This window comes from Pteropus alecto, unplaced genomic scaffold (assembly GCF_000325575.1).
Source record: "Pteropus alecto unplaced genomic scaffold, ASM32557v1 scaffold206, whole genome shotgun sequence".
NCBI classification, from domain to species: Eukaryota; Metazoa; Chordata; class Mammalia; order Chiroptera; family Pteropodidae; genus Pteropus; species Pteropus alecto.
In genome coordinates, this window is record NW_006438906.1 from 621,924 (window position 1) to 640,908 (window position 18,985).

General features: G+C 42.5%; 1 protein-coding gene across 1 annotated transcript; it reads right to left on the reverse strand.

Annotated features, from left to right (window-relative positions):
- Nucleotides 1-39: 39 nt before the first annotated feature.
- On the reverse strand, nt 40-9,496 carry CUNH9orf131 (chromosome unknown C9orf131 homolog). Its single transcript, XM_025049742.1, has 3 exons — nt 8,021-9,496; nt 7,551-7,656; nt 40-7,334 (listed from the first exon to the last, which is right to left on the reverse strand). The coding sequence occupies exons 1-3, from the start codon at nt 8,249-8,251 to the stop codon at nt 4,021-4,023; spliced, it is 3,651 nt and encodes a 1,216-aa protein (XP_024905510.1). The 5' UTR covers nt 8,252-9,496; the 3' UTR covers nt 40-4,020.
- Nucleotides 9,497-18,985: the final 9,489 nt, after the last annotated feature.

Here is an 18,985-nt window from a genome sequence, read left to right on the forward strand (position 1 = left end):
TGGATGTGTTTTTTTCTAAATTAAACATCCTCTCCTGCTTGCAGTTTTTCAGATGATTGCTTGCATAGTTTTGTTGAGGTATAGAGTATCCTCTTCTTCAAAAGGTACCATCATTATCACTTAGGGCTTCTGGGGTTAGTACCATGATGCCTTCCTTACCCAAAGAACAGTATGGTGCAGAGAAAACAATCCACTGTAAAACTTGTATTGTTTATCCTAGTACTTATACCAGGCTCTGATCTTGTCTACATAGATAATCTACAAGGACACAAGATAATTATGTTGGCTGCTCTGTTTAAATGGGCATCTAGAACTCATGTGTTTTGAAATAGTTATTTTTGCATTTTGGGAATTTGAATAGGCTGTCCCTTGTTTCCTGTGGCATTTTCTCCAGATTCTGTCTTTGGTTCTCCTTGGTTTTCCCACCATTTAGGTATCCTGATGGCTTAGCCTTCAGTCTTCCCACTATGAACATTGTCACTGTCTCATCCCTATGGGTTGACAGCCTAACCTCAGTGAGGGCCAAAGGTAAGGTCTTTTGGAGAAAGACGTTTAGTACCTCTGCATCAGACTATGAGAGCGTAACAGAAGGCAAGTGGTATTTTCCTACAAAATATGTAGTGATACTGGTTGATGAGTGATAGAAATGTGTTGGAATGATTCCTTTGTTTTCACTTGCCACACAATGTGTCTATAGGGAAGATAGAGCTCTAGATTCTGTAGGAAAAACGAAGAGTAGATGTAGTGAGAGGCCTGGTTCTAATTCTGGCACTTGTGCTTATAGCATTGTAAGCTTGAATGAGGTACTTGGCTCTTTAGGAGTCTGGAGTCTTAATCTGATAAAATGATTGACAGTGCTTTGTAAACTGTAGAAAGCAGTGAGGGACTGTTTATTGTCACCTTACACCTGCAGAAGCCTGCATACTTAAACTAGAAAGAAATTGGAATGTGATCTTAGCTGTAGCTAATCACTTCTTCCCACAAGATAATCTACAAACATCTGCTATGATTAATAGAAGGTTTTCTAACCAAGAATAAGATATATAGATTATAGAGGACCAACAGTATGCCACAGAGGCAAAAACAAAGATGGAACTATAAGCCTAATGTCTCGAGATATATTTGGATCCAAGATACTGATCCTATAAGTTGCCATGAGAGTCTAGTGGTCACATAATGCCCATGAGGAACACTGGTCTGCCAATCATTAATTTGGCTGAACTGTGACAAATGGTAAATGGTTTGTTACTCTTGTCCGGTCCTATGACCTACTGAGGGCTTAAGAAGATTTAGGAATATAGGACTTGGATTTTTCATAAAGCTATCCAGGGATGCGTTGAGGCTAAGAGAATGAGTTAATGCTCTGGAGATAGTCTGAACTGGGCATTAAAGGAGGGTAGGATACTTGACATAAGTGCAGGTAAGCAGTTCAAGTAAAAGGTACAGAGGTCAGAAAATGCAGAGCACATTTAAGAAGCACTAGGTTGACTAGCAAGAGAGTCCTGGAGTGAATTCAGAGAGGTTAGAAACCATATGTGAAGAATCTCATATCAGGAATGAACTTTAACCTAAAGAACTTAAGGTAGGGAAGTGAGTCAGAGTCAGACTTCAATATTAGAGAATTCACCTTTTTCCTTTTTTAAGTTGTGGCAAAAAACCCACAAAATTTTATAACAATTACCAAGTGTGCAGTATAATACTGTCAATCACATGTGCATTGTACATAGACAGTTCATTTTTTAAATAACCTTTTATAGAAGCCAAAATTTTAAAAAATAGAAGAAAAATTTTAAAAATTTAATATTCCCATTTAACCAGAGCTCAGCTAAATAACTTTAGTTCATATCTTTGAGTCTTTTTCTGTGCATGTGTGTAAATGTATGTGTCTATACATGTAGTATTTTTAAATCAAAATGAGCTCATCCTGCTTTATAACTTTTTAACATCAATCTCTACATTTTGCTTTCAGTAAACTTTCATTTAATCTAAACCTCATTCTATACTCTGTAGTTTCCCAAGTGAGCCAAATATGTCATTCACAAGTTTTTTCACCACACCAATAGCCAGTCTAGGACCACAGGTTGCTTTGAGTAAAGGTTATGTTCCTTTACTCAAACTTCTATTTTTGTACCTAGAATAATATTTAGTAGTTTTTTCCTCCATGTTTTTATGTAATTTTAAAAAATTTTAATTATTGTATTCAAACTTTTATGATACTTGTTCAAGATATTGGGTCAGTTGACCACCAGAGAGTTGTAGCCATGTGGAAAATGGATTAGAAGGAATAGGGCTACCAACTGGTGAGAGATGGTGATTGAACTGTGATAGCGGAGATGGAGAGGTGAAGATGGATTTGAAATATGTTTTATAGGTATAATTGACAATGTTTGATGATGGGTTAGGTTGCGGAGTAAGAAGGAGGAGGAGTCAGGGATGACAGGCTTCTGGCTTTGGTATTGGGGTGGATGTGGTATCCTTCAATAGGAGTGGGCACATTGGAGATTAGAGGGTAAATGAGTAGGTTTTGGACAAGTTGAATACAAGACGTCTAGTAGGCTGTTGGATATATGGATATGAAATCTAGAGATGCTTTAAAAAGACCCATTTTGAAAAATGGCACATAATGGAATGGGTTGAAGACATTCTGTATTTTTCAATGGTACTGGTAAAATTGGATATCTGTTTTTAGTGGGTAGTTAGAGTCTCACTTCCTACCATATTAAAAAATTAGGTTAACAGTCTAAATGTAAATATATAAAACTATAAAAGTGTCAGAAAATGTTGTAAAAGTCATAAAGGAAAAAGATTTAATTACATAAAAATGTAATTAAAAGATTTAAATACATGAAAATGCAATTAAAAGATTTAATTACATAAAAATCGTAAACTTTGGTGTAGTAAAAGTCACCTTAAATAAAATAAGAAAATAAGCTGCAGATTGGGAGGAAATGTCTGTGACATATAATAGGTTGAGTTAGTTATCTGTGGTAGGCAGGATAATGCCCCAAGATGTCTGCATCCTAATCCCTGGAACCTGTCAATACATTACATAGAAAAGGGAATTAAGGTTGCTAACCAACTGACTTTAAGACTGATAAAGTATCTTGGGTTATCCAATTGGGCCCAATGTAATTAACAAGTATCTTTAAAAGTGGAAGAGGTAAGCAAAAGCAGAGTGATGTGATGTGAGAAAAACCTGCCTTTGCTAGCTATGAAGGTAAATAGGGCCAGTAACCAAGGAATGTGGGCAGCCTCTAGAAGACAGGAAAGTCAAGGAATGAATCCTACCCGGTGCCTACAGAAAAGAATGCAGCCCAGTCTATTTTTCTGACAAATTTGTGTTGCTTTGTGGTAGTTTGTTATGGCAGCAGCAGAAAACTAATACAATATCCATAACAGTGCAGTAGAAAAATGGGTAAAGGATATAGACAGGCAATTAAAAGAAATTCAGATGGCCACTAAACATGAAATTCACTTGTTTTTGTGGCCCTGGGGATGGTTGAGCTGACCCAGGAAGAGAAAAGAGCAGAGGGCTGAAAAGAAATGGTTGGAAAGATAGGTGGAGAACTTGTGGTTCAAGTGGGTAAAGAAGGGGACCGACCATACCCAGGACCAAAAATAGCTGCCTAGACCCACATCAGTTGTGCTCATGTGAATGGATGTATTCTTTTCACTTTCTGTGAAGTGTATCTTAAGGGCAGCCCTGGATTGTGCTCCCCTGGCCTTCCAGCCTTACCCTGTAGAGTAGGGTCGTGTAGACTCCAGATCGATTATTTGTGAAGGGCTTGAAAAAGTTAAGCCTGCAGAATCCTGAGCTCTTTACTTCAGGGACCTGATCCTGAGGGAATATAGCTGCTGAGCTGCAGAATTTAATAAGGAACTGACATTCTCAGTAACCCAGACTCCAAAGAAGACATGAATAGGATTTATCTAGTTCAGCTTGTTTATTAGGATTTCCTCTGCTTGTCTCTCCAGCCCTAACTGGTTTGGCTTCAGGTCTTGGGGTACTAGGTGCCAGTACTAACAGCGTTTCCTCTGCTGACTGGATTTGGTGGGTAGGGCTCCATGGGTACCCAGAAACTTGGCTAACATCCTTTGGAGACTCCTGCTAAGGGGAGTCTGAGGTGTGGGGGAAGAGAGATGCTTCTCTGTATGGGCCCAAGGGCAGTGCTTACAATGCTGAGGGGTCGGGATATCACCAGCTCCCAGCCCAGCTTCTCGCTTATCTTGGGGACTTGCAACCTTGGAGTGAAGCTGCTGAGGGAGAGCAGTCTGTAGAGAGCTCTGGTTTCTGTGCTGAAATCCTTGGGAAAGTCTGCATGCTAGTCTTTCAGCCTGGCCTGGGCGGCTCTTCATTGTAACTGTGGATGATCCCAATCTATGGTCTCCTACTTTGGGTTTCCTGGGGCTTTCTCTCTTTTTCACTGAAGATAGGGCTGAAGCCTTGTCTTGTGTGTTACCTAAGACTGGAACCTCAGAGTTTGAGGGCTCTTCCAGGGCTGGAAAGTTCTTACCAGCCTCCTTGTGAACATGTGGTCCCTGGGGTGAGACCTGGGCCACCATCTTCGCCTGCATTCTTTCCTCTCTCTGAGACTCTTGTTCTTCCCTGCCAGACCATTGTGGCTGAGGATGGGAAGAAGAGTGGGAGTGACAACAGTGGGAGATCTGGACAGATGGAGATACTGTGCTCTCAACTTTTAGGGGATGACAGCTTGAAGAGTAGGGACACGGTTTGGGGGGATGGATCTGCTGTGGGGGGCAGGAAGAGAGTCTCCAGGTGCTTGGAGTTTTGGAGCTCAGAGCAGGGGAGCTGCCAAATGATTGACTTGGGCCAGGGGATCTAGAAGCAGGGCTCTGCTGCAGTTTCTTCAGCCTAAGTTCCAATTCTCTACTCCAGTGCCAGGCCCGGATCTCAGGGAGGATGGGCACCTCTGAGACAGTTTCTCTCTGGGAGGGCGGAGTCTCCTCCTTACCTCCTGGGAACAGCCCTCCCTTGGTTACGCCAGTCTGGTTGGGTTCAGTCTTCAGAGCTTCAGGTAGGGTGGGAGGCCAGGGTATTGGCTGCAGGGGATCTACTGCTGGAGGGCTGAGGCCCTGTGAGATCTCCCTTTGTTGCACATTTCGCCATACTAATTCAAGGTCAGTGTGTGGATCTGGTAGAGGAGCATAGAGTGAGCTGAAGGTTGGGGCTGGCAGTTCAGTGGCCCAGCATTTCCTTCTCTGCTCCACTGCTCCCCTCTCAGGCTTACAGTTGCTTTGGTCTTCAATAGACTCACTTATGTGAGACTCTGATATAGAGTTCAGGGGTGGGCTGGGGCCCCAGAATGGGGACCAGGGAGCACAACAGATTTCTTTCTGCTCTGTGTTTCCTGTATCAGGCTCAGAGTCAGACATTATTCCCAAGGGGCTAGCTTCGTATGGGTCTTGGGGTAAGCTTCGAGGTGGGCACTCAAAGGCCCAGGAGTTCTTTCTCCTTTGTATATCCCCACAGCTAGCCTCAGAATCAGACAAGACCTCCATAGGGCTAACTCCAAGGGGCTCCAGTACAATAGCTGGCTGTGGGCCAAGGGCCAGAGATGGGGTCTTAGAAGCCCAGGAATTGCTGTAATGTTCAATGTCCTTCCATGCAGCTTCTGATCTAGTGAGTCTTCCAACGGGATTGTTTCTTTGGGGTTCTAGAACAGGAGCTAGAGATCGGCTGTAATCAGGGCCTAGATACTCAGAGATCCAGAGGTTCTCTTTCTGCCCCATGGTCTCCCACAAAGCCTTGGAGTCAGACAGGACTTCCTGGGGGCCCATTCCCAGGGACTCCAGCAGAGAGGCTGAGGGAAGGCTAGGAGATGAAACTGGGTCTGCAGAGACCCCAAAATTTTCTCTACTCTGCATGCCCTTCCATAGAGTCTCAGATCCTGATGGGACACATGCAGAACTGGTTCCATAGAGCCCTGGTTTGAGGTCCAGGGTGGGGGGCTCGAGGGCTGGAGGGTTTCCTGAATTTTCTCTGTGTCCCCAGTAGGGCTTGTATCCAGATAGATCTCCCAGGGAACTGCCTCCCTGGATTTCTCGTAGGGGGTCTGGAGGAGGGCAAGGAGCTGGCATTGGAGACCCAGAGATCTGAGGGTTCTCTCTGTGCCCCATGGTTCCCCAGATGTCCTTAGGTGCAGAATGTCCTCCTTCAGGACTGACTTTTTTGGGTTCTAATAGAGAATCTGGAGGTTGGCATTGGGCTGGCATTGGGGGCACAGAGGCTTGAGGATTCTCTTTCTGTCCTGTGGTTCTCCACTGAGTCTCACATCCAAGTGGAGCTCCCAGGGGGCTAGTTCCTTGAGTCTCTGTCATAGGGGCTACAGATTGGCAAGGGACCAGGATTGGAGGCTCAGAGATCTCAGGATTCTCTCTTTGCCTTGTGGTTTCCCAGAGGTCTTTAGATCCATAAAAGCCTCGTATAGAACTAAGTCCCTGGAGTTCTGACAAAGAGGCCAGAGTTGGGCTGGGAACTGGCATTGCCGGCTCGGGGGCTTTTGGGTCCTCATTCTGCCTCATGGTTCTCCATGGGGCCTCAAACCTAGTCAGGACTCCCAGAAGGCTAGAAGGATACAGCAGAGAGTCAGAGAGGGAATCTGGAATGTGGTGTTGGAGGCTGGGATCCCATGGCACCCCCCACCAGAACTTGGAGCATCTAGTTCTTTGGAGTTCAGGATGTGGGTACAGGTCTTGATCCTCAGAGACCCAAGGGACCTCTCTCTGCTGCATAAGCCACTGCATATGTGCCTCAGCACCAGATAGGACTCCCTTGTGGTCTGTGAGAAAGGTCATACCATGGATGGGTAGTGATGGAACAGAAAGGGAAGGTAGAGGGGGAAGTTGCTGAGGATTGGGGGCTATCTTTTCCAGATCACCTGTAGTATGGACTTCATGGGTAGGAAGCTGAGTTGGGGACCAATACTGGGGAAGCAGCAGGTTGAACCTAGGCAGGAAGGCAAGCTTGTTGAAGTAGACAGGACTAACAGGCAACTTCAGGGGAGAGCGACTGCTTGAGCTCAGGAAGATGGCCTCCAAGGACTCACTGTGCAGAGAAGGGAGACCCCAGAAGAGCTGGCTTTCTCTCTGCTCTAGATGGCTCCCTGAAGCTGTCTTGTGCCTCACAGGCAGGTTGGTCAGGATCTGAAAGGTGGGGAAGGATCTGGAAGGGCTTGGGGCCTGCATGAGTACTAGCTCTGGGGTCCCTATGGCCTCGTGGAGGCTCTTAGAATCACAGGATGGCTGGGATGGGGCTGCTGTGGCTTGTTCTCTAATAGGATCCTCTTTGGGAGGAGAACATGGATCGAGAGATGTCTCTTCCTCTTCCTCCTCTTCCTTCTCTTCCTTCTCTTCTTCCTCCTCTTCCTCCTCTTCCTCCTCTTCCTCCTCTTCCTCCTCTTCCTCCTCTTCCTCCTCTTCCTCCTCTTCTTCTTCTTCTTCTTCTTCTTCTTCTTCCTTCTTCTTTTCCTCCTCTTCCTCCTCTTCCTCCTCTTCCTCCTCTTCCTCCTCTTCCTCTTCTTCCTCCTCTTCCTCCTCTTCCTCCTCTTCCTCCTCTTCCTCCTCTTCTTCTTCCTCTGACTTCTGCTTCCATAGACGATCAAGGAAAGGCACATGGTATAGAAGTGGTAGTAGGCCCTGGGGAGTAGAGAAAGATACTTTCAGGCTTGAAGCCTTTTCAGAGGCACAAGCTATGTCATGAAGCCCTCAGCCTTTGTTCCACACTCAGCTGGCCCCACATCTATGGTTCATAGTCACCTATCTGATGTTAATAACTATTACCCAGCCCACATTTGGAGATCATTCCTTACATAATCCTATATCTAGGGTCAGTGATCACTCACTAGGCTTCAAGTCTAGTCATTGATTGATCCCTCACCCAGCCTCACATTTAAGGCTAATAGTCACTCACTTGGGCTCACATCCATGTCAATGATTCCTCACTCAAATTCACATGTGGTGTCAACAGTTATTCAGCCTTCTGCACACCCATGTCACCCACCTTGTCTTGCATCCTGTCCCCAGAGTACCAGGGCTGAAGATGTTTCCAACTCCCAAGCTGCCACCATCTCCGGATCTGCCAAACCATGAACAGGAATAGTGTCACTAGATTCCCTGTACTCTGGAGGCAGCTGCTACCACAGTATCTGCAGGCCAGGGCATGGGTCAGCTGGGCCCAGAGAAGCCCCTTGTCCCACTTAGCTCCAAGCAGGTCCTCTAGCAGCCATTCCATTTTCCTCAGCCTAGTGGCAGTTTATCCTGATGTCATCACTACACAGAACAAAGAACTCCCATCCCCCACATGCCTAACAGCCTTCTCCCTGAATTTAGGGCCAAAAAATTGCCTCCACCAGACAACTTGTAGTTCTTACATTGAAACCTGGGGGATCAGATTTCCTTTTGTCTTGATTGCCAAGGTCAGAATTATGCTTTAGGGATTGTGGTTAAGGACATGAATTCTAACATCAAACTGCCTCATTCAAATCCTAGCTCTACCACTTCCTACCTGTGAAATTTCAGAACTGCTTAATTTTTCAGTGCCTCGGTTTTCTCATCTGTAAAATGAGAATGATATTATTACTTACCACATAGGGTTGTTTTGAGGATTAAATGGATAAATTTATGATTAGAATTGTACATAGTGTGTTATATTAAAATTTTATTTCTTTTAAGGTTCCAGATTACAAGGCTCATTCCATCTTTAATAGATGGAATCTGTTCTCTCTTTTTTTTAAATCTCATGTCAGCTATGAACTGTCTTATTTGAAGAAGAAAAGTTGAGTCCTGATGGAAAATAGAGAAGGCAATACTGAATATTTATTCTGTGCTAGTTAATTTACACTTATGGCAGGATAACTTATCAAGTTATTAATTGTTATCTCCTACTTGCCAAAGGAGACCCCCAGTAGAATAAAAAGGTAACTTTGCTCTTCTGTCTTCCAGAAATTCCAGGGTTTTTGTCTCATGGAATTATTAATGAATTTTGTTTTTTCTAGTTCCAAATCAAAGTTGTAAGACACCTGGTCTACAGTCTTATCTAGGCTTTTGTGTGGGAGGGGAATTTAATTTAGTTGGGTGCTCTAGAGAAGGAGAAGATGGAGGACATGCTGAGTTGCCCAAGGATAGCAGTGGACCCAGGGACTTGGGAAAAGAAATATAGCAGTGGGTTCCATGAGTGACCAGTGCTGTACAAAAGTCCGCTAGGAGGCAGCAGGACTTCTGATTAGAAAAGCTGATTTAATGGTTAGGGCACTAAACATCTATCACATAGTCTTGGGAACTGCACCAAAAGATGCTGGTGTACATACTTGGCAGAAATGCTGTGGAGCCTTTGAATAGACCATATGGATTTAGATAATGCACAACCATGGCAGACTCAAGCTGAGGCTCTTTTCTAAGTGGCTTTCTTTATGGGCAGTATATACCACACTAAAGGAAAAAAAGGCCCCCCAGTCATGACGAATATTGATTATCTTTGAACCCTAGTACATGGTAGTTTTGAGCCAGATTTAATTTAATTTAGAAAAATTAAATAATGTGATATTTCTTGCTCCTTATTGTTATGGAACAAATTTATACTCTAACATTTATTATCTCATTTAATCTTTACAACTCTTTGAAGTAGGTATGTTACCTCTTTTCACATAAGGGGAAACAGCACAGAGAAGTTTCCAGAAGGTAGAGCCAGGGATTGGGAACCCCCTTGAACTTTGAGGAATCATTTGGATATAAGTTACACAATATGAAATCCAACAAGTGTAAATAAAATGGGGCTATATTGACTCATAACGGAACAGACTGGGGGTAGGACTGGCTTCAGGTAGGATCAATTCAGGGACTCAATTCAATGTCATCAGGATTCAGTTTCCACTTCTTGGCTCTCTGTCTTCTGTGCTGACTTTATTCTCAGGTTCTGTGTGGTAGCAGGTTCAAGTGAAGCTAAAAACGTGGTGTCGCTCTGACAACATTGTGACTTATGGGTTCCAGTTGGTCATGTATCGATTCCTGAACTACTGATTGTACTGCTCAAAGGGGAGTAGAATGCTGCTTCTGACAGGTCTGAGTCACATACATACCCTTGGAGTAAGGGTGTGGAGGGAAGACCACTCCACTTGCACATGGACTGAGACTGAAGAAGTGGGATTGTGGTAGTTTCTCCAGAAGACATAGACATACTGTTTCCAGAAAGGTGTATGCATGTTGGTATAAAAACAAGACAAAACAGATGTCCACTACAGCCCTCTCTAACTTCCTCATTCTGTTTTCTGGCCCAGAGCTATGTCATTATCCTTTTATGATTCGAGACTTAAGTTGAAGTGTGAACACAGGTCCTCTGAAGGTTGGGGAAGAGGCTGGTTGGGGCCCATGGCAGAGATCTTGAAGAGGGGGAATCTGTGGGAGACCTAAACATCTGTGTGGATAGATCTTTCAATGACCTAGATGCTCAATTCCTAGACTTGTTCATACCAGAGCCTTTTATCTCTGCTCCAATCCAGCTTTGGTCATATCTGAAGCCTCATCATCAGGAATTACTCTGCCTTCTGAGATAATACAGTCTGGCATCCTGCCCTCTGACTTCAACCTCCATATTTGTCCTAAAGATGACAGTTCATCAACCTTGTCAGGATGTCCATTCATTCCATCGATCCTTCCATTTTCTCCTTGTTCATGATCAACCTCTTGCCTTCATTTCCTCCCTCTCTATGATAGACTTCATGGTCCATCATTTAATCAACATGCCAAACATTTCTCAGTTCATTTGCCTTCTATGATTTCTACCTGACAAAATCCTAACTCTCTGCCTCTTTCAGACCTGCCATCTAGGAAGCAGCTCAGCCCAATTGGATAAAATCACACATGAGTAAGTTGGTACCACCATAAACTCATGGTCTACAACTAATAGTCAGCTTTATGATCACTTGAAAAACATTTATTCATGCATTTCATTTATTAAGTGCCTGCTATGTGCTAGACATTGTGCTGAGTACTTGGGATACATCAGTGATCAAAACAAGCAAAGCTCCTTGTCCATTGAGCTTACTTCATTGATTCCTTAAAAACTCTCCCATTCTCCTCAAAATTCAATTAGAACTTTCTTCACTTTCTTCAACTTTTTCCTGCCTGTAGCCGATCTGCCAGACCTCCACTTTTCAAAGGAACCAGAACCATCAGATGGGAACTTGCCACAGTCAAAAACCATTGAGTACAACCTCCTTCCTTCCTGCTACAGTGTAAGATGTCATTCTGGGAGGCCTTCCTTGCCCCTCCCAAACAAGGATGGGTGCCCTTATCCTCCCCTCCTCCGCCCCCAGCACTTTCTACACTAGATTGTAACTTCTTTCTTTTTTTTCTTTTTTATTCATCGGTATTTGTCACAACCTTTTAAAGCAGAATGTAACTTGAGCACTACATTTCCATTCACAAAACTTGCTCTAGTTGCTTTCAAAGGGCTTTACAACATGCCTAGGTAGGCTTATAATTTTGCTAAACAGTACTTTTCTTTGGAAAACAAGCTCTAGGGATAGTTACTCCTATCAAGTTGGTTTCGCTTAACTTACTAAATTTCTAGAGGCCGTACATGCAGTTGCTAACTACAGGGGATAGCAGGTTTGAACAGAGCCTAGCAGATGAAAGCTGTTTTAACTAATGTTTTTCTTTTAAACATCACAGTATATCTCAGAACACTTCAGTGACAAAAGATTTGGTCTACTAAGGAATCTGCCTGATAGCTAAATACTTAAGGACCGCAAAGACCTTATCTAACCAGTTTACTGCTTTCACTCCAGCATCTGGTGTTTAGTATCCGGTTTGAACTTCCTAACTTCTGGGTCAAAGAATGAGCAATGGGCGGGATTTCTGCTCATGGGCGGGGCCTGCTCCGGGGCGGGGCCTCAGGAATCTCTTCAAGCTTCCTAGCGGCCACCTCAGGAGGCATCCCCTCAGGACGCCGAAGTCTGCCTCTTTGGCCCCCTCGAGTCCAGAGGTGGGCAGTTAAGCTCAGCCGAGATTCAAGCTGGGCGTTTCAGATGCCTCAGTGCCGTTCCCGCCGCAGGACTCCCTCACTTAGGTTGGCGGGGCCTGTGGGTGGGGCGGCTGCGCCAGGGACCCACCGCTGAGCCTCCGAGTGTCCACGCGCGGCCTTGGCCTCCTTCGCTCCCTTTCCCTCTGTTTTTCTGTCTCTTCCCCTCTCCCCTCATTCCTCCCCTTTCCTCTCCCCGTCTCCCTCCTCCATAGGGACATCGAGTTTAGGGCTTGGCCAGCGGCCCAGCTCCAGTTGCCACTTGGGCCCTGTCATGTCCAGTACCCCTGATAGGCCCAGTGTCCTAAAAATGACAGTGAAACCTCACGCAGCCACCCCTTTGGGAGAGGTTAGTTTCTCAAACTCCCTGCTTTCACAAGAGGGATGATGCCCACAGTCCCAGGGGAGTTGTTTCGGAAGAGATGAAGGGAGCTGTGAGGCCGAGGTGGGCTAGTGGGAATGATGGGTGGAAGCCCAGCCCAGACCCATCAGGGCAGAATGCCAGTGGGCTGAGTCCTGAGGGGCAGAGGCAGACCTGGGATTGAATCTGTGGGAGGACCATAGTGAGGCATTCTAGCAGACAGGAAAGGCTGCAGGCTTCTAGAAAGGGGGAAAAACCAAGGCAACTGTCTTTAAATCTCAGGTGCTGGTACTTTACTGCATTTATTGAGGGTCTGCTATGTGTCAACTCCTGTATGTGATAGGAATTCTAGCTATGTCCTACTAGAGGTAGAAGGAAATGATGTTTTTAGAACTATTTTTCCCATTATGATAATATTACATAGTGAATTTGAAGATATGGAAAAGTAAAAGAATCCCATGAATTTCCAGTCTCAACATAATTTTCACAGCATTTTGATGTATTTCTCTCCAAACTTTGCTATTCATATTTTTACATTGTTAAAATAGAGGTTTTTTTAGGTAGGAAAGCAGTTAATATTTTAGCATAAATCTTTTCTATACTCTAAACTCTTCCTAAACATCATTTTTAATGACTGTTATTCTCTGAAGTAGGTTTTCTGTGGTGAGTTGGCCACTCATGTGGATAGTTATTTTAGCACTGACTTCTATAGCTCGTCTCCTACATTCCAGTTGTTTCCTAAACATCCCCAAGCTCCATTTCCCACAGGTACCACAGGCCTAACATCTTCATAATTTAAGCCATTTTCTTCTGTCCCAACCTGCTCTTCTTGTTGTATTCCCCAAAGCAATTAGTATCACCTAGTTACTCAAGCAAGATACACAGGAGTCATTCTACACGGTTCCCTCTTCATCTTTCCCATAATCAGTCACCAACGTTTGCTAATTTTCTCTGCTAGTTCTCAAATCTGTCTCTCTTTCCCATCCTTACTGCCACCCTGGTAGTTCAGGCCCTCATCGTTTTTCTCATAAATTTTACAGTAGCCTCCTAGCTGACCTCCATTCCTACAGTTTTGTTCATCTTAAATCCTTTCCCTTCACTACTGCCAAAGCAATCTACCTAAAACAAAAATGACTCTGATACTGCCCTCCCTTAGATCTTACAGTTAGGCCATACTTTCTACATGGTATAGAGAACCTCCTACCTGCAGATCTCTTCTTTCGCTTCTCTTGCCATTACCTGCTTGCATTTGTTATTCTAGTAATAGAAGAAAGTTTGTAGTTTTCCCCTGAGCCCAAATGCTGTTCATTGCTTCTATATCTTTGCTCATTGTGATTTTTATTTCTGTCTGGAATACCCTCACCACTTTTCCACATGGCTGATTTTTCTTTTTCTTTTTGGCTGATTCTTAATTGTCCTTCTATTCCAATTTAAGTATTATCTCCCCAGGGAACCTACCCCGAAAGTCCAGGTTGGGCTAAATGTCCCTTCTTTCTGCTCTACATAGTGATTATCTCTGTCTTTTCAATTAAAACATCCTTTAAAACACTTTAAATCTATTTACTTTGTGTACTTTTTCTTATAATTTTCTTATAATGTAGTCTGAGTATGTATTATTTTTCAGTTTGGAGTCTCTCTAGATTCTCACTTATGGAGGTCTGTTTCCTTGTATGTTTGATATATTTTATTAGGAGCTATATACATTTGGTTAAACTTTAACTTTGTGAATCCTGAAGGGCTTAGATTGAGATGATCTGTCTTGGTTTCTTCTGGGTGCTAGAAGATACCACCAACGTGGAACTGTTTCTTTCTTTTCCTTTTTTCTTTTTCTTTTCTTTCTTTCTTTCCTTTTTTCTTTTTTTTTCTGTCTATACCTTCTATTTATTTCTTGGATTGGGATTTCTCAGGCCATGAGTATATTGTAAATTCAGATCCTGGGACTGCATGAGACTAGGGCTGTGATTATAAATTATGAGGGGGAAGTTATTAGTATTATATTAGTATTGTGAGTTTTTCCACTCAGTTTTGATAGTTTTGTATATTTCTCAAATCTGTCTCTCCTCCCCATTCTTGTGTCACCAGAGACAAATTGATTTTACTATTGATTCTTGTTGACAGCATGCATATTTTCTTGTTCAGGTCTTCAAGATATTGCTCCTTTGGGTGCCTGGCTTTATGTGCAGTTTTAGATTCAGCTCCCCTACTTCGTCAAGTCTAAATAATATTCCTCAGTGGGGCTGGTAACCAGCAAAGCTTTAGGTTTCTGGGTTGGGCATATTTTCAGGACAGTCCTGATGTCTGTGTTGGTTTTCCATTTAATTTTGGCTCCAAAATTTCTTCCTTCTTTCCTCCTTCCTTCCCTCTCTTCACTTCTTTCTCCCTTCCTTCCTTCCTTCCTTCCTTCCTTCCTTCCTTCCTTCCTTCCTTCCTTCCTTCCTTCCTTCTTTCCTTCCTTCCTTCCTTCCTTCCTCTTCCTTCCTTCCTTCCTTCCTTCCTTCCTTCCTTCCTTCCTTCTTTCCTTCCTTCCTTCCTTCCTCTTTCTTTCCTTCCTCTTTCTTTCCTTCCTTTTTTCCCTTTCCTTTCCTTCCCTTTTTCCTTCCCTTCCCTTCTTCCTTCTTCCTTCCCTTCCCTTCCCTTCCCTTCTCTTCTTGTTATTAAGAGCTTCCCTTACTTTCTTGTGAGCTCAGCAATGCATTTAAAGGTGTATTTGCTTTAATTTATTCAGCATTTGGGTGTTCTGCAGTGGAAGGGCATTTTATAATATCTAGTCTAGTTAAATTGCCAGAAATGGAAACCCTAGAGACTTTGTTTTAAAAAATGGATTCTATTTTAGGCTTACTTGCAGATTTTTACAATGGAATCTCTGTCCAAGACTTATTTGCTTTTTTCTTGGTTATTTAAAAAAAAATTTTTTTTTTTTAATCAGAATAATGTTATGCACATTGTTTTAAAAGTCAGATGGTAATTTAAGGTCTTTTAACAAAAAGCAGGCTCTTTGTCCCCACTTTCTTCTACCACAAATCCTGCTTACTGATGGCAACCACTTTAAATTCTTTGGTTATTTTTTGTATTGTTGACCTCCTTATTTTTAAGTAATATACTTTTACCAATATTTCTTGATATATTAATTTTAGACATTATATATTGATTTCTGACTATGGAAGATGAAGATTAGGCTTTCATCACCATCCCCATATAGTCACCAAACTCCTAATATAGTTATATTATAATTTTTGGTTAAATCATTGTTAAGTATTTATATTAAATAGGCTATATAAATATTGTTTACTATTGTGTGAAACAGTATACTCTAATTATGTTTCCTTTTTCATATAACTTTTTTGTTTTTCCAGTATGCAATTTTCTCACTCTCTGGTTTTCTATATATACCTTAGTCTCTCAAGCCTGCTTACCACATGGTCAAAAATCATCAAATAATCATTCGGAATTCCTTGCCCCATGCCCCACCCCCACTTTCTGGGTCTGTTGAGGTTCATGGGGTGAATTGGCTTACTTCCCTTGTCTTCTTCTGCAGGTACTTATCTTGGTAGTTACTTCTGCTCTGCTAAGTCAATTACCACTCCTCCATTTGCTTTCCGATACATTTCTTATGTATCCCCTTCTACTCTTGTCATCTCCAATAGTTTATTTTTCCTTTGCTTTTAGTGAGATTTTGGGTGAGAGAGAGATAAGTATGTTTGATCCACTGTAATTAACTGGGACCCAAACACATAATTTTAAATGTGTGACAGGACATGACTCATTTTCTCTTCAATATTTGAAAGTATTTTTATAGAGATCTCAAGTTTTAAACAACGTATATAGTTGTTTATATATATAATATGGCATGTTACAGTTATCGTGCCATTATTGTGCACATAATATTGTGCACTGAAATTGCTTTTGTGAGATGATTTCCTTTATGTTGTGTGGAGGAAATTCACTTAAATGAGTCCTCAGAGTTGACTACAAAGGGAAGCAGAACTGATACCCAAAGTTCAATAAGGGTCATCACCAGTGCAGCATAAATCTTGTGAAAAAGGATTTTTGGGTGATAAACACCAAAAGAATGCTCTGCAGCAGAGAAAAATGAAAAAGCTGTTAGTTGCATAAAAAATATTTCACAGATAATAAAATGGACTATTAAGAGACATTTTTAATATATATATATATCAAATTTAACAAGTTTTCTTTTAACAGTCATTTTAACATGTGAATAAGATAAACATTATTAATGAAACATCTTTCATCCTTTTTTTGGTACTGTTTTCAAAACCCAGTATATATTTTACACTTATAGAACATCTCAATTCAGACTAGCCACATTTCAAAGTGCTCAATAGCCACATGTGGCTAGTGGCTACTATAGGTGACAACATAAGATTGAATTATAAAGACAGTTCAGAGCAAATACTTGCAGACAGTTCAGATATTTGCAGAACAGTTCCTCAACACACACTCATCAATCACCTTACCTTCTCAGGTGTCTCTGGGTCAAGTCTTTCCTTTGTGATTGAGCCGATCTGGAGAGCGATGCTGAGGTACTAGAGTCTAAGCTCTATATCCAGGGGGCAAAATTGTATTGAATGGAGCATACATACACCGGTGTTGGTCTGAGATTATTTGCTCTTACCAGTAAGGACTACTGACTAAAAGTCAGTTGAGGATCACATACATTTGTGTGAGATTTTCAAAGAAGAAAAAATGGAAAATATTTTAATCACTTTAAAAATGAATTTCTGCATAAAAACTAATTCATTAATTCAATGTAGAAAATCATATTATTCATACATAATGACTGTCTACTACTTGCCTAGAGAGAGGGAGAATAAGAATTAAATCCAATCCCCTCATTTATTTCTTGTCTTTCAGCATCAATGCAGAGGGAAGAAGAGGAGCAAAGGGGGAACATTTGTAGGTAAGCTTCTGTCTATTCAGTCTAGAGCTTTCAAGGGTTAAATTTAATTTCTTCTTTACACAAGACTTAGGTCCACAGTTTCTGAAGACATCAGCTGCTAGAACCCATCCCTCTCAGGAAACAAAACTCTCAGCAGGGAGATTCATAGGAAAGAGTCAGAACCTGGGACACTTCTTGGGTTCCCTGCTGGGCCCATATATGGGAATGAACAAATGTTGGAGCTGGTCATTGGATCTTTCCCACTAGGTGAGATGCAATGGAATGAATAACTGGAGGTGGAGCTTTTGGGTCCTGATTTGGGACAAATTTTTTAACTTTTTTAAGGCTCAGATTTCTCCTTGAAATACACTTGGCCTGCATCCCTCACAGCATGGTTAGAAGGATCAGCTGGGATAATGTATAAAACACTGTTCCATATGAGCTTGTTGATTGTCGTCACAGACTATTTGACCTTGTATACTAATGCTTGTGGCTCTCAGAGTCTAGTTTCCCAAGAGCCTCCTTCAAAGGACCATTTTACACAGCTCCCTAAAATCTCTTTGCTCTTACCTTCACTACATGTGACTGAATCTCCTTGTTTCCCAGCGTGGAGAGCTTACCAAAAAGGAGCTCATGTGACATGGGACCTGCTTGCTCTTCGGAAAAGCAGGTATTGATGAGTATCTTTTCTTTCTTTTTTGTACCCTTCTTCCTAGCATGCCCTATGTGATTCCAGGGTCCCAGTGCAGCTGAGGTTGATATGGGAAAGTAAACCTATAAGGAAGGGAATGTGAAATAAACTCCCTGCTTTAGGAATAAAAGAAGTCAGTGATGTGGGGAATGTGACTTCTGCCAGGCCTGCTGGGCTCTCCCTTCCCTGTTTTGCATCTGGCTGTAGCTTGTATTTCCTCCCTATTGCAGACATCTGGGCAAGCTTCTTGATGAGGACAGTTAGCAGCAAGATCACTGTTGGGAGGGTCATGATAGAGTGACTGTAGAAACTGATCTTCTGATATTTGGTGAGGTAGGGGAAGTTGTTGCTCCCCGTGTCTCCTTTGGCTTCCACAGGTCCTCTGCCTGAGCTCCCATTCTCTCTTTGGCTTCCATTCTCTTACCAGATCCTCCAGAAAAATTAATTAAGAGCCCTTCTGTGTGGACCCTCTCAAACTGTCCTTTTTACCTCCCTGTCAACCTACAGCCACTATATAGGCCCATTTTTCCACACAATACTCCATCTTAACCTTCTTCATTGTCTTCCTTCTTTTACCTGTACTTCAACTTTCCTGTGGGCCCTAGGTCTACATCACTTTTTTAATTCTCATTATCGCCCTTCTTTCTGCCATTAGAGGCCACACTGTCATTCTTCCCGCCGCCCCCCCCCCCCCTCCCATTTTCACTGTCCTATTTTACTCATCTATGTTATCTCCTCCATCTTTGGAGCTCTCCTTACCACTGGGAACTCTCCTTGCCTTTGTATTCACTCAGACTTCTTAGACCCCCACCCCTCATTCTCATTTTTGTTTCAGGATCTCTGCTAATAGACTATACCTCTCCCCAAATACTTTCCTTTTCATCCTCAAGACTGGGCTTCTCTTTGTAACTAGGCTTTTTATTACTCTCACCACCAGGTGCCTTTTATCCACCAGCACTTTTGCCACTGAATACACTTTTTTATTGGACCATTTTCCAC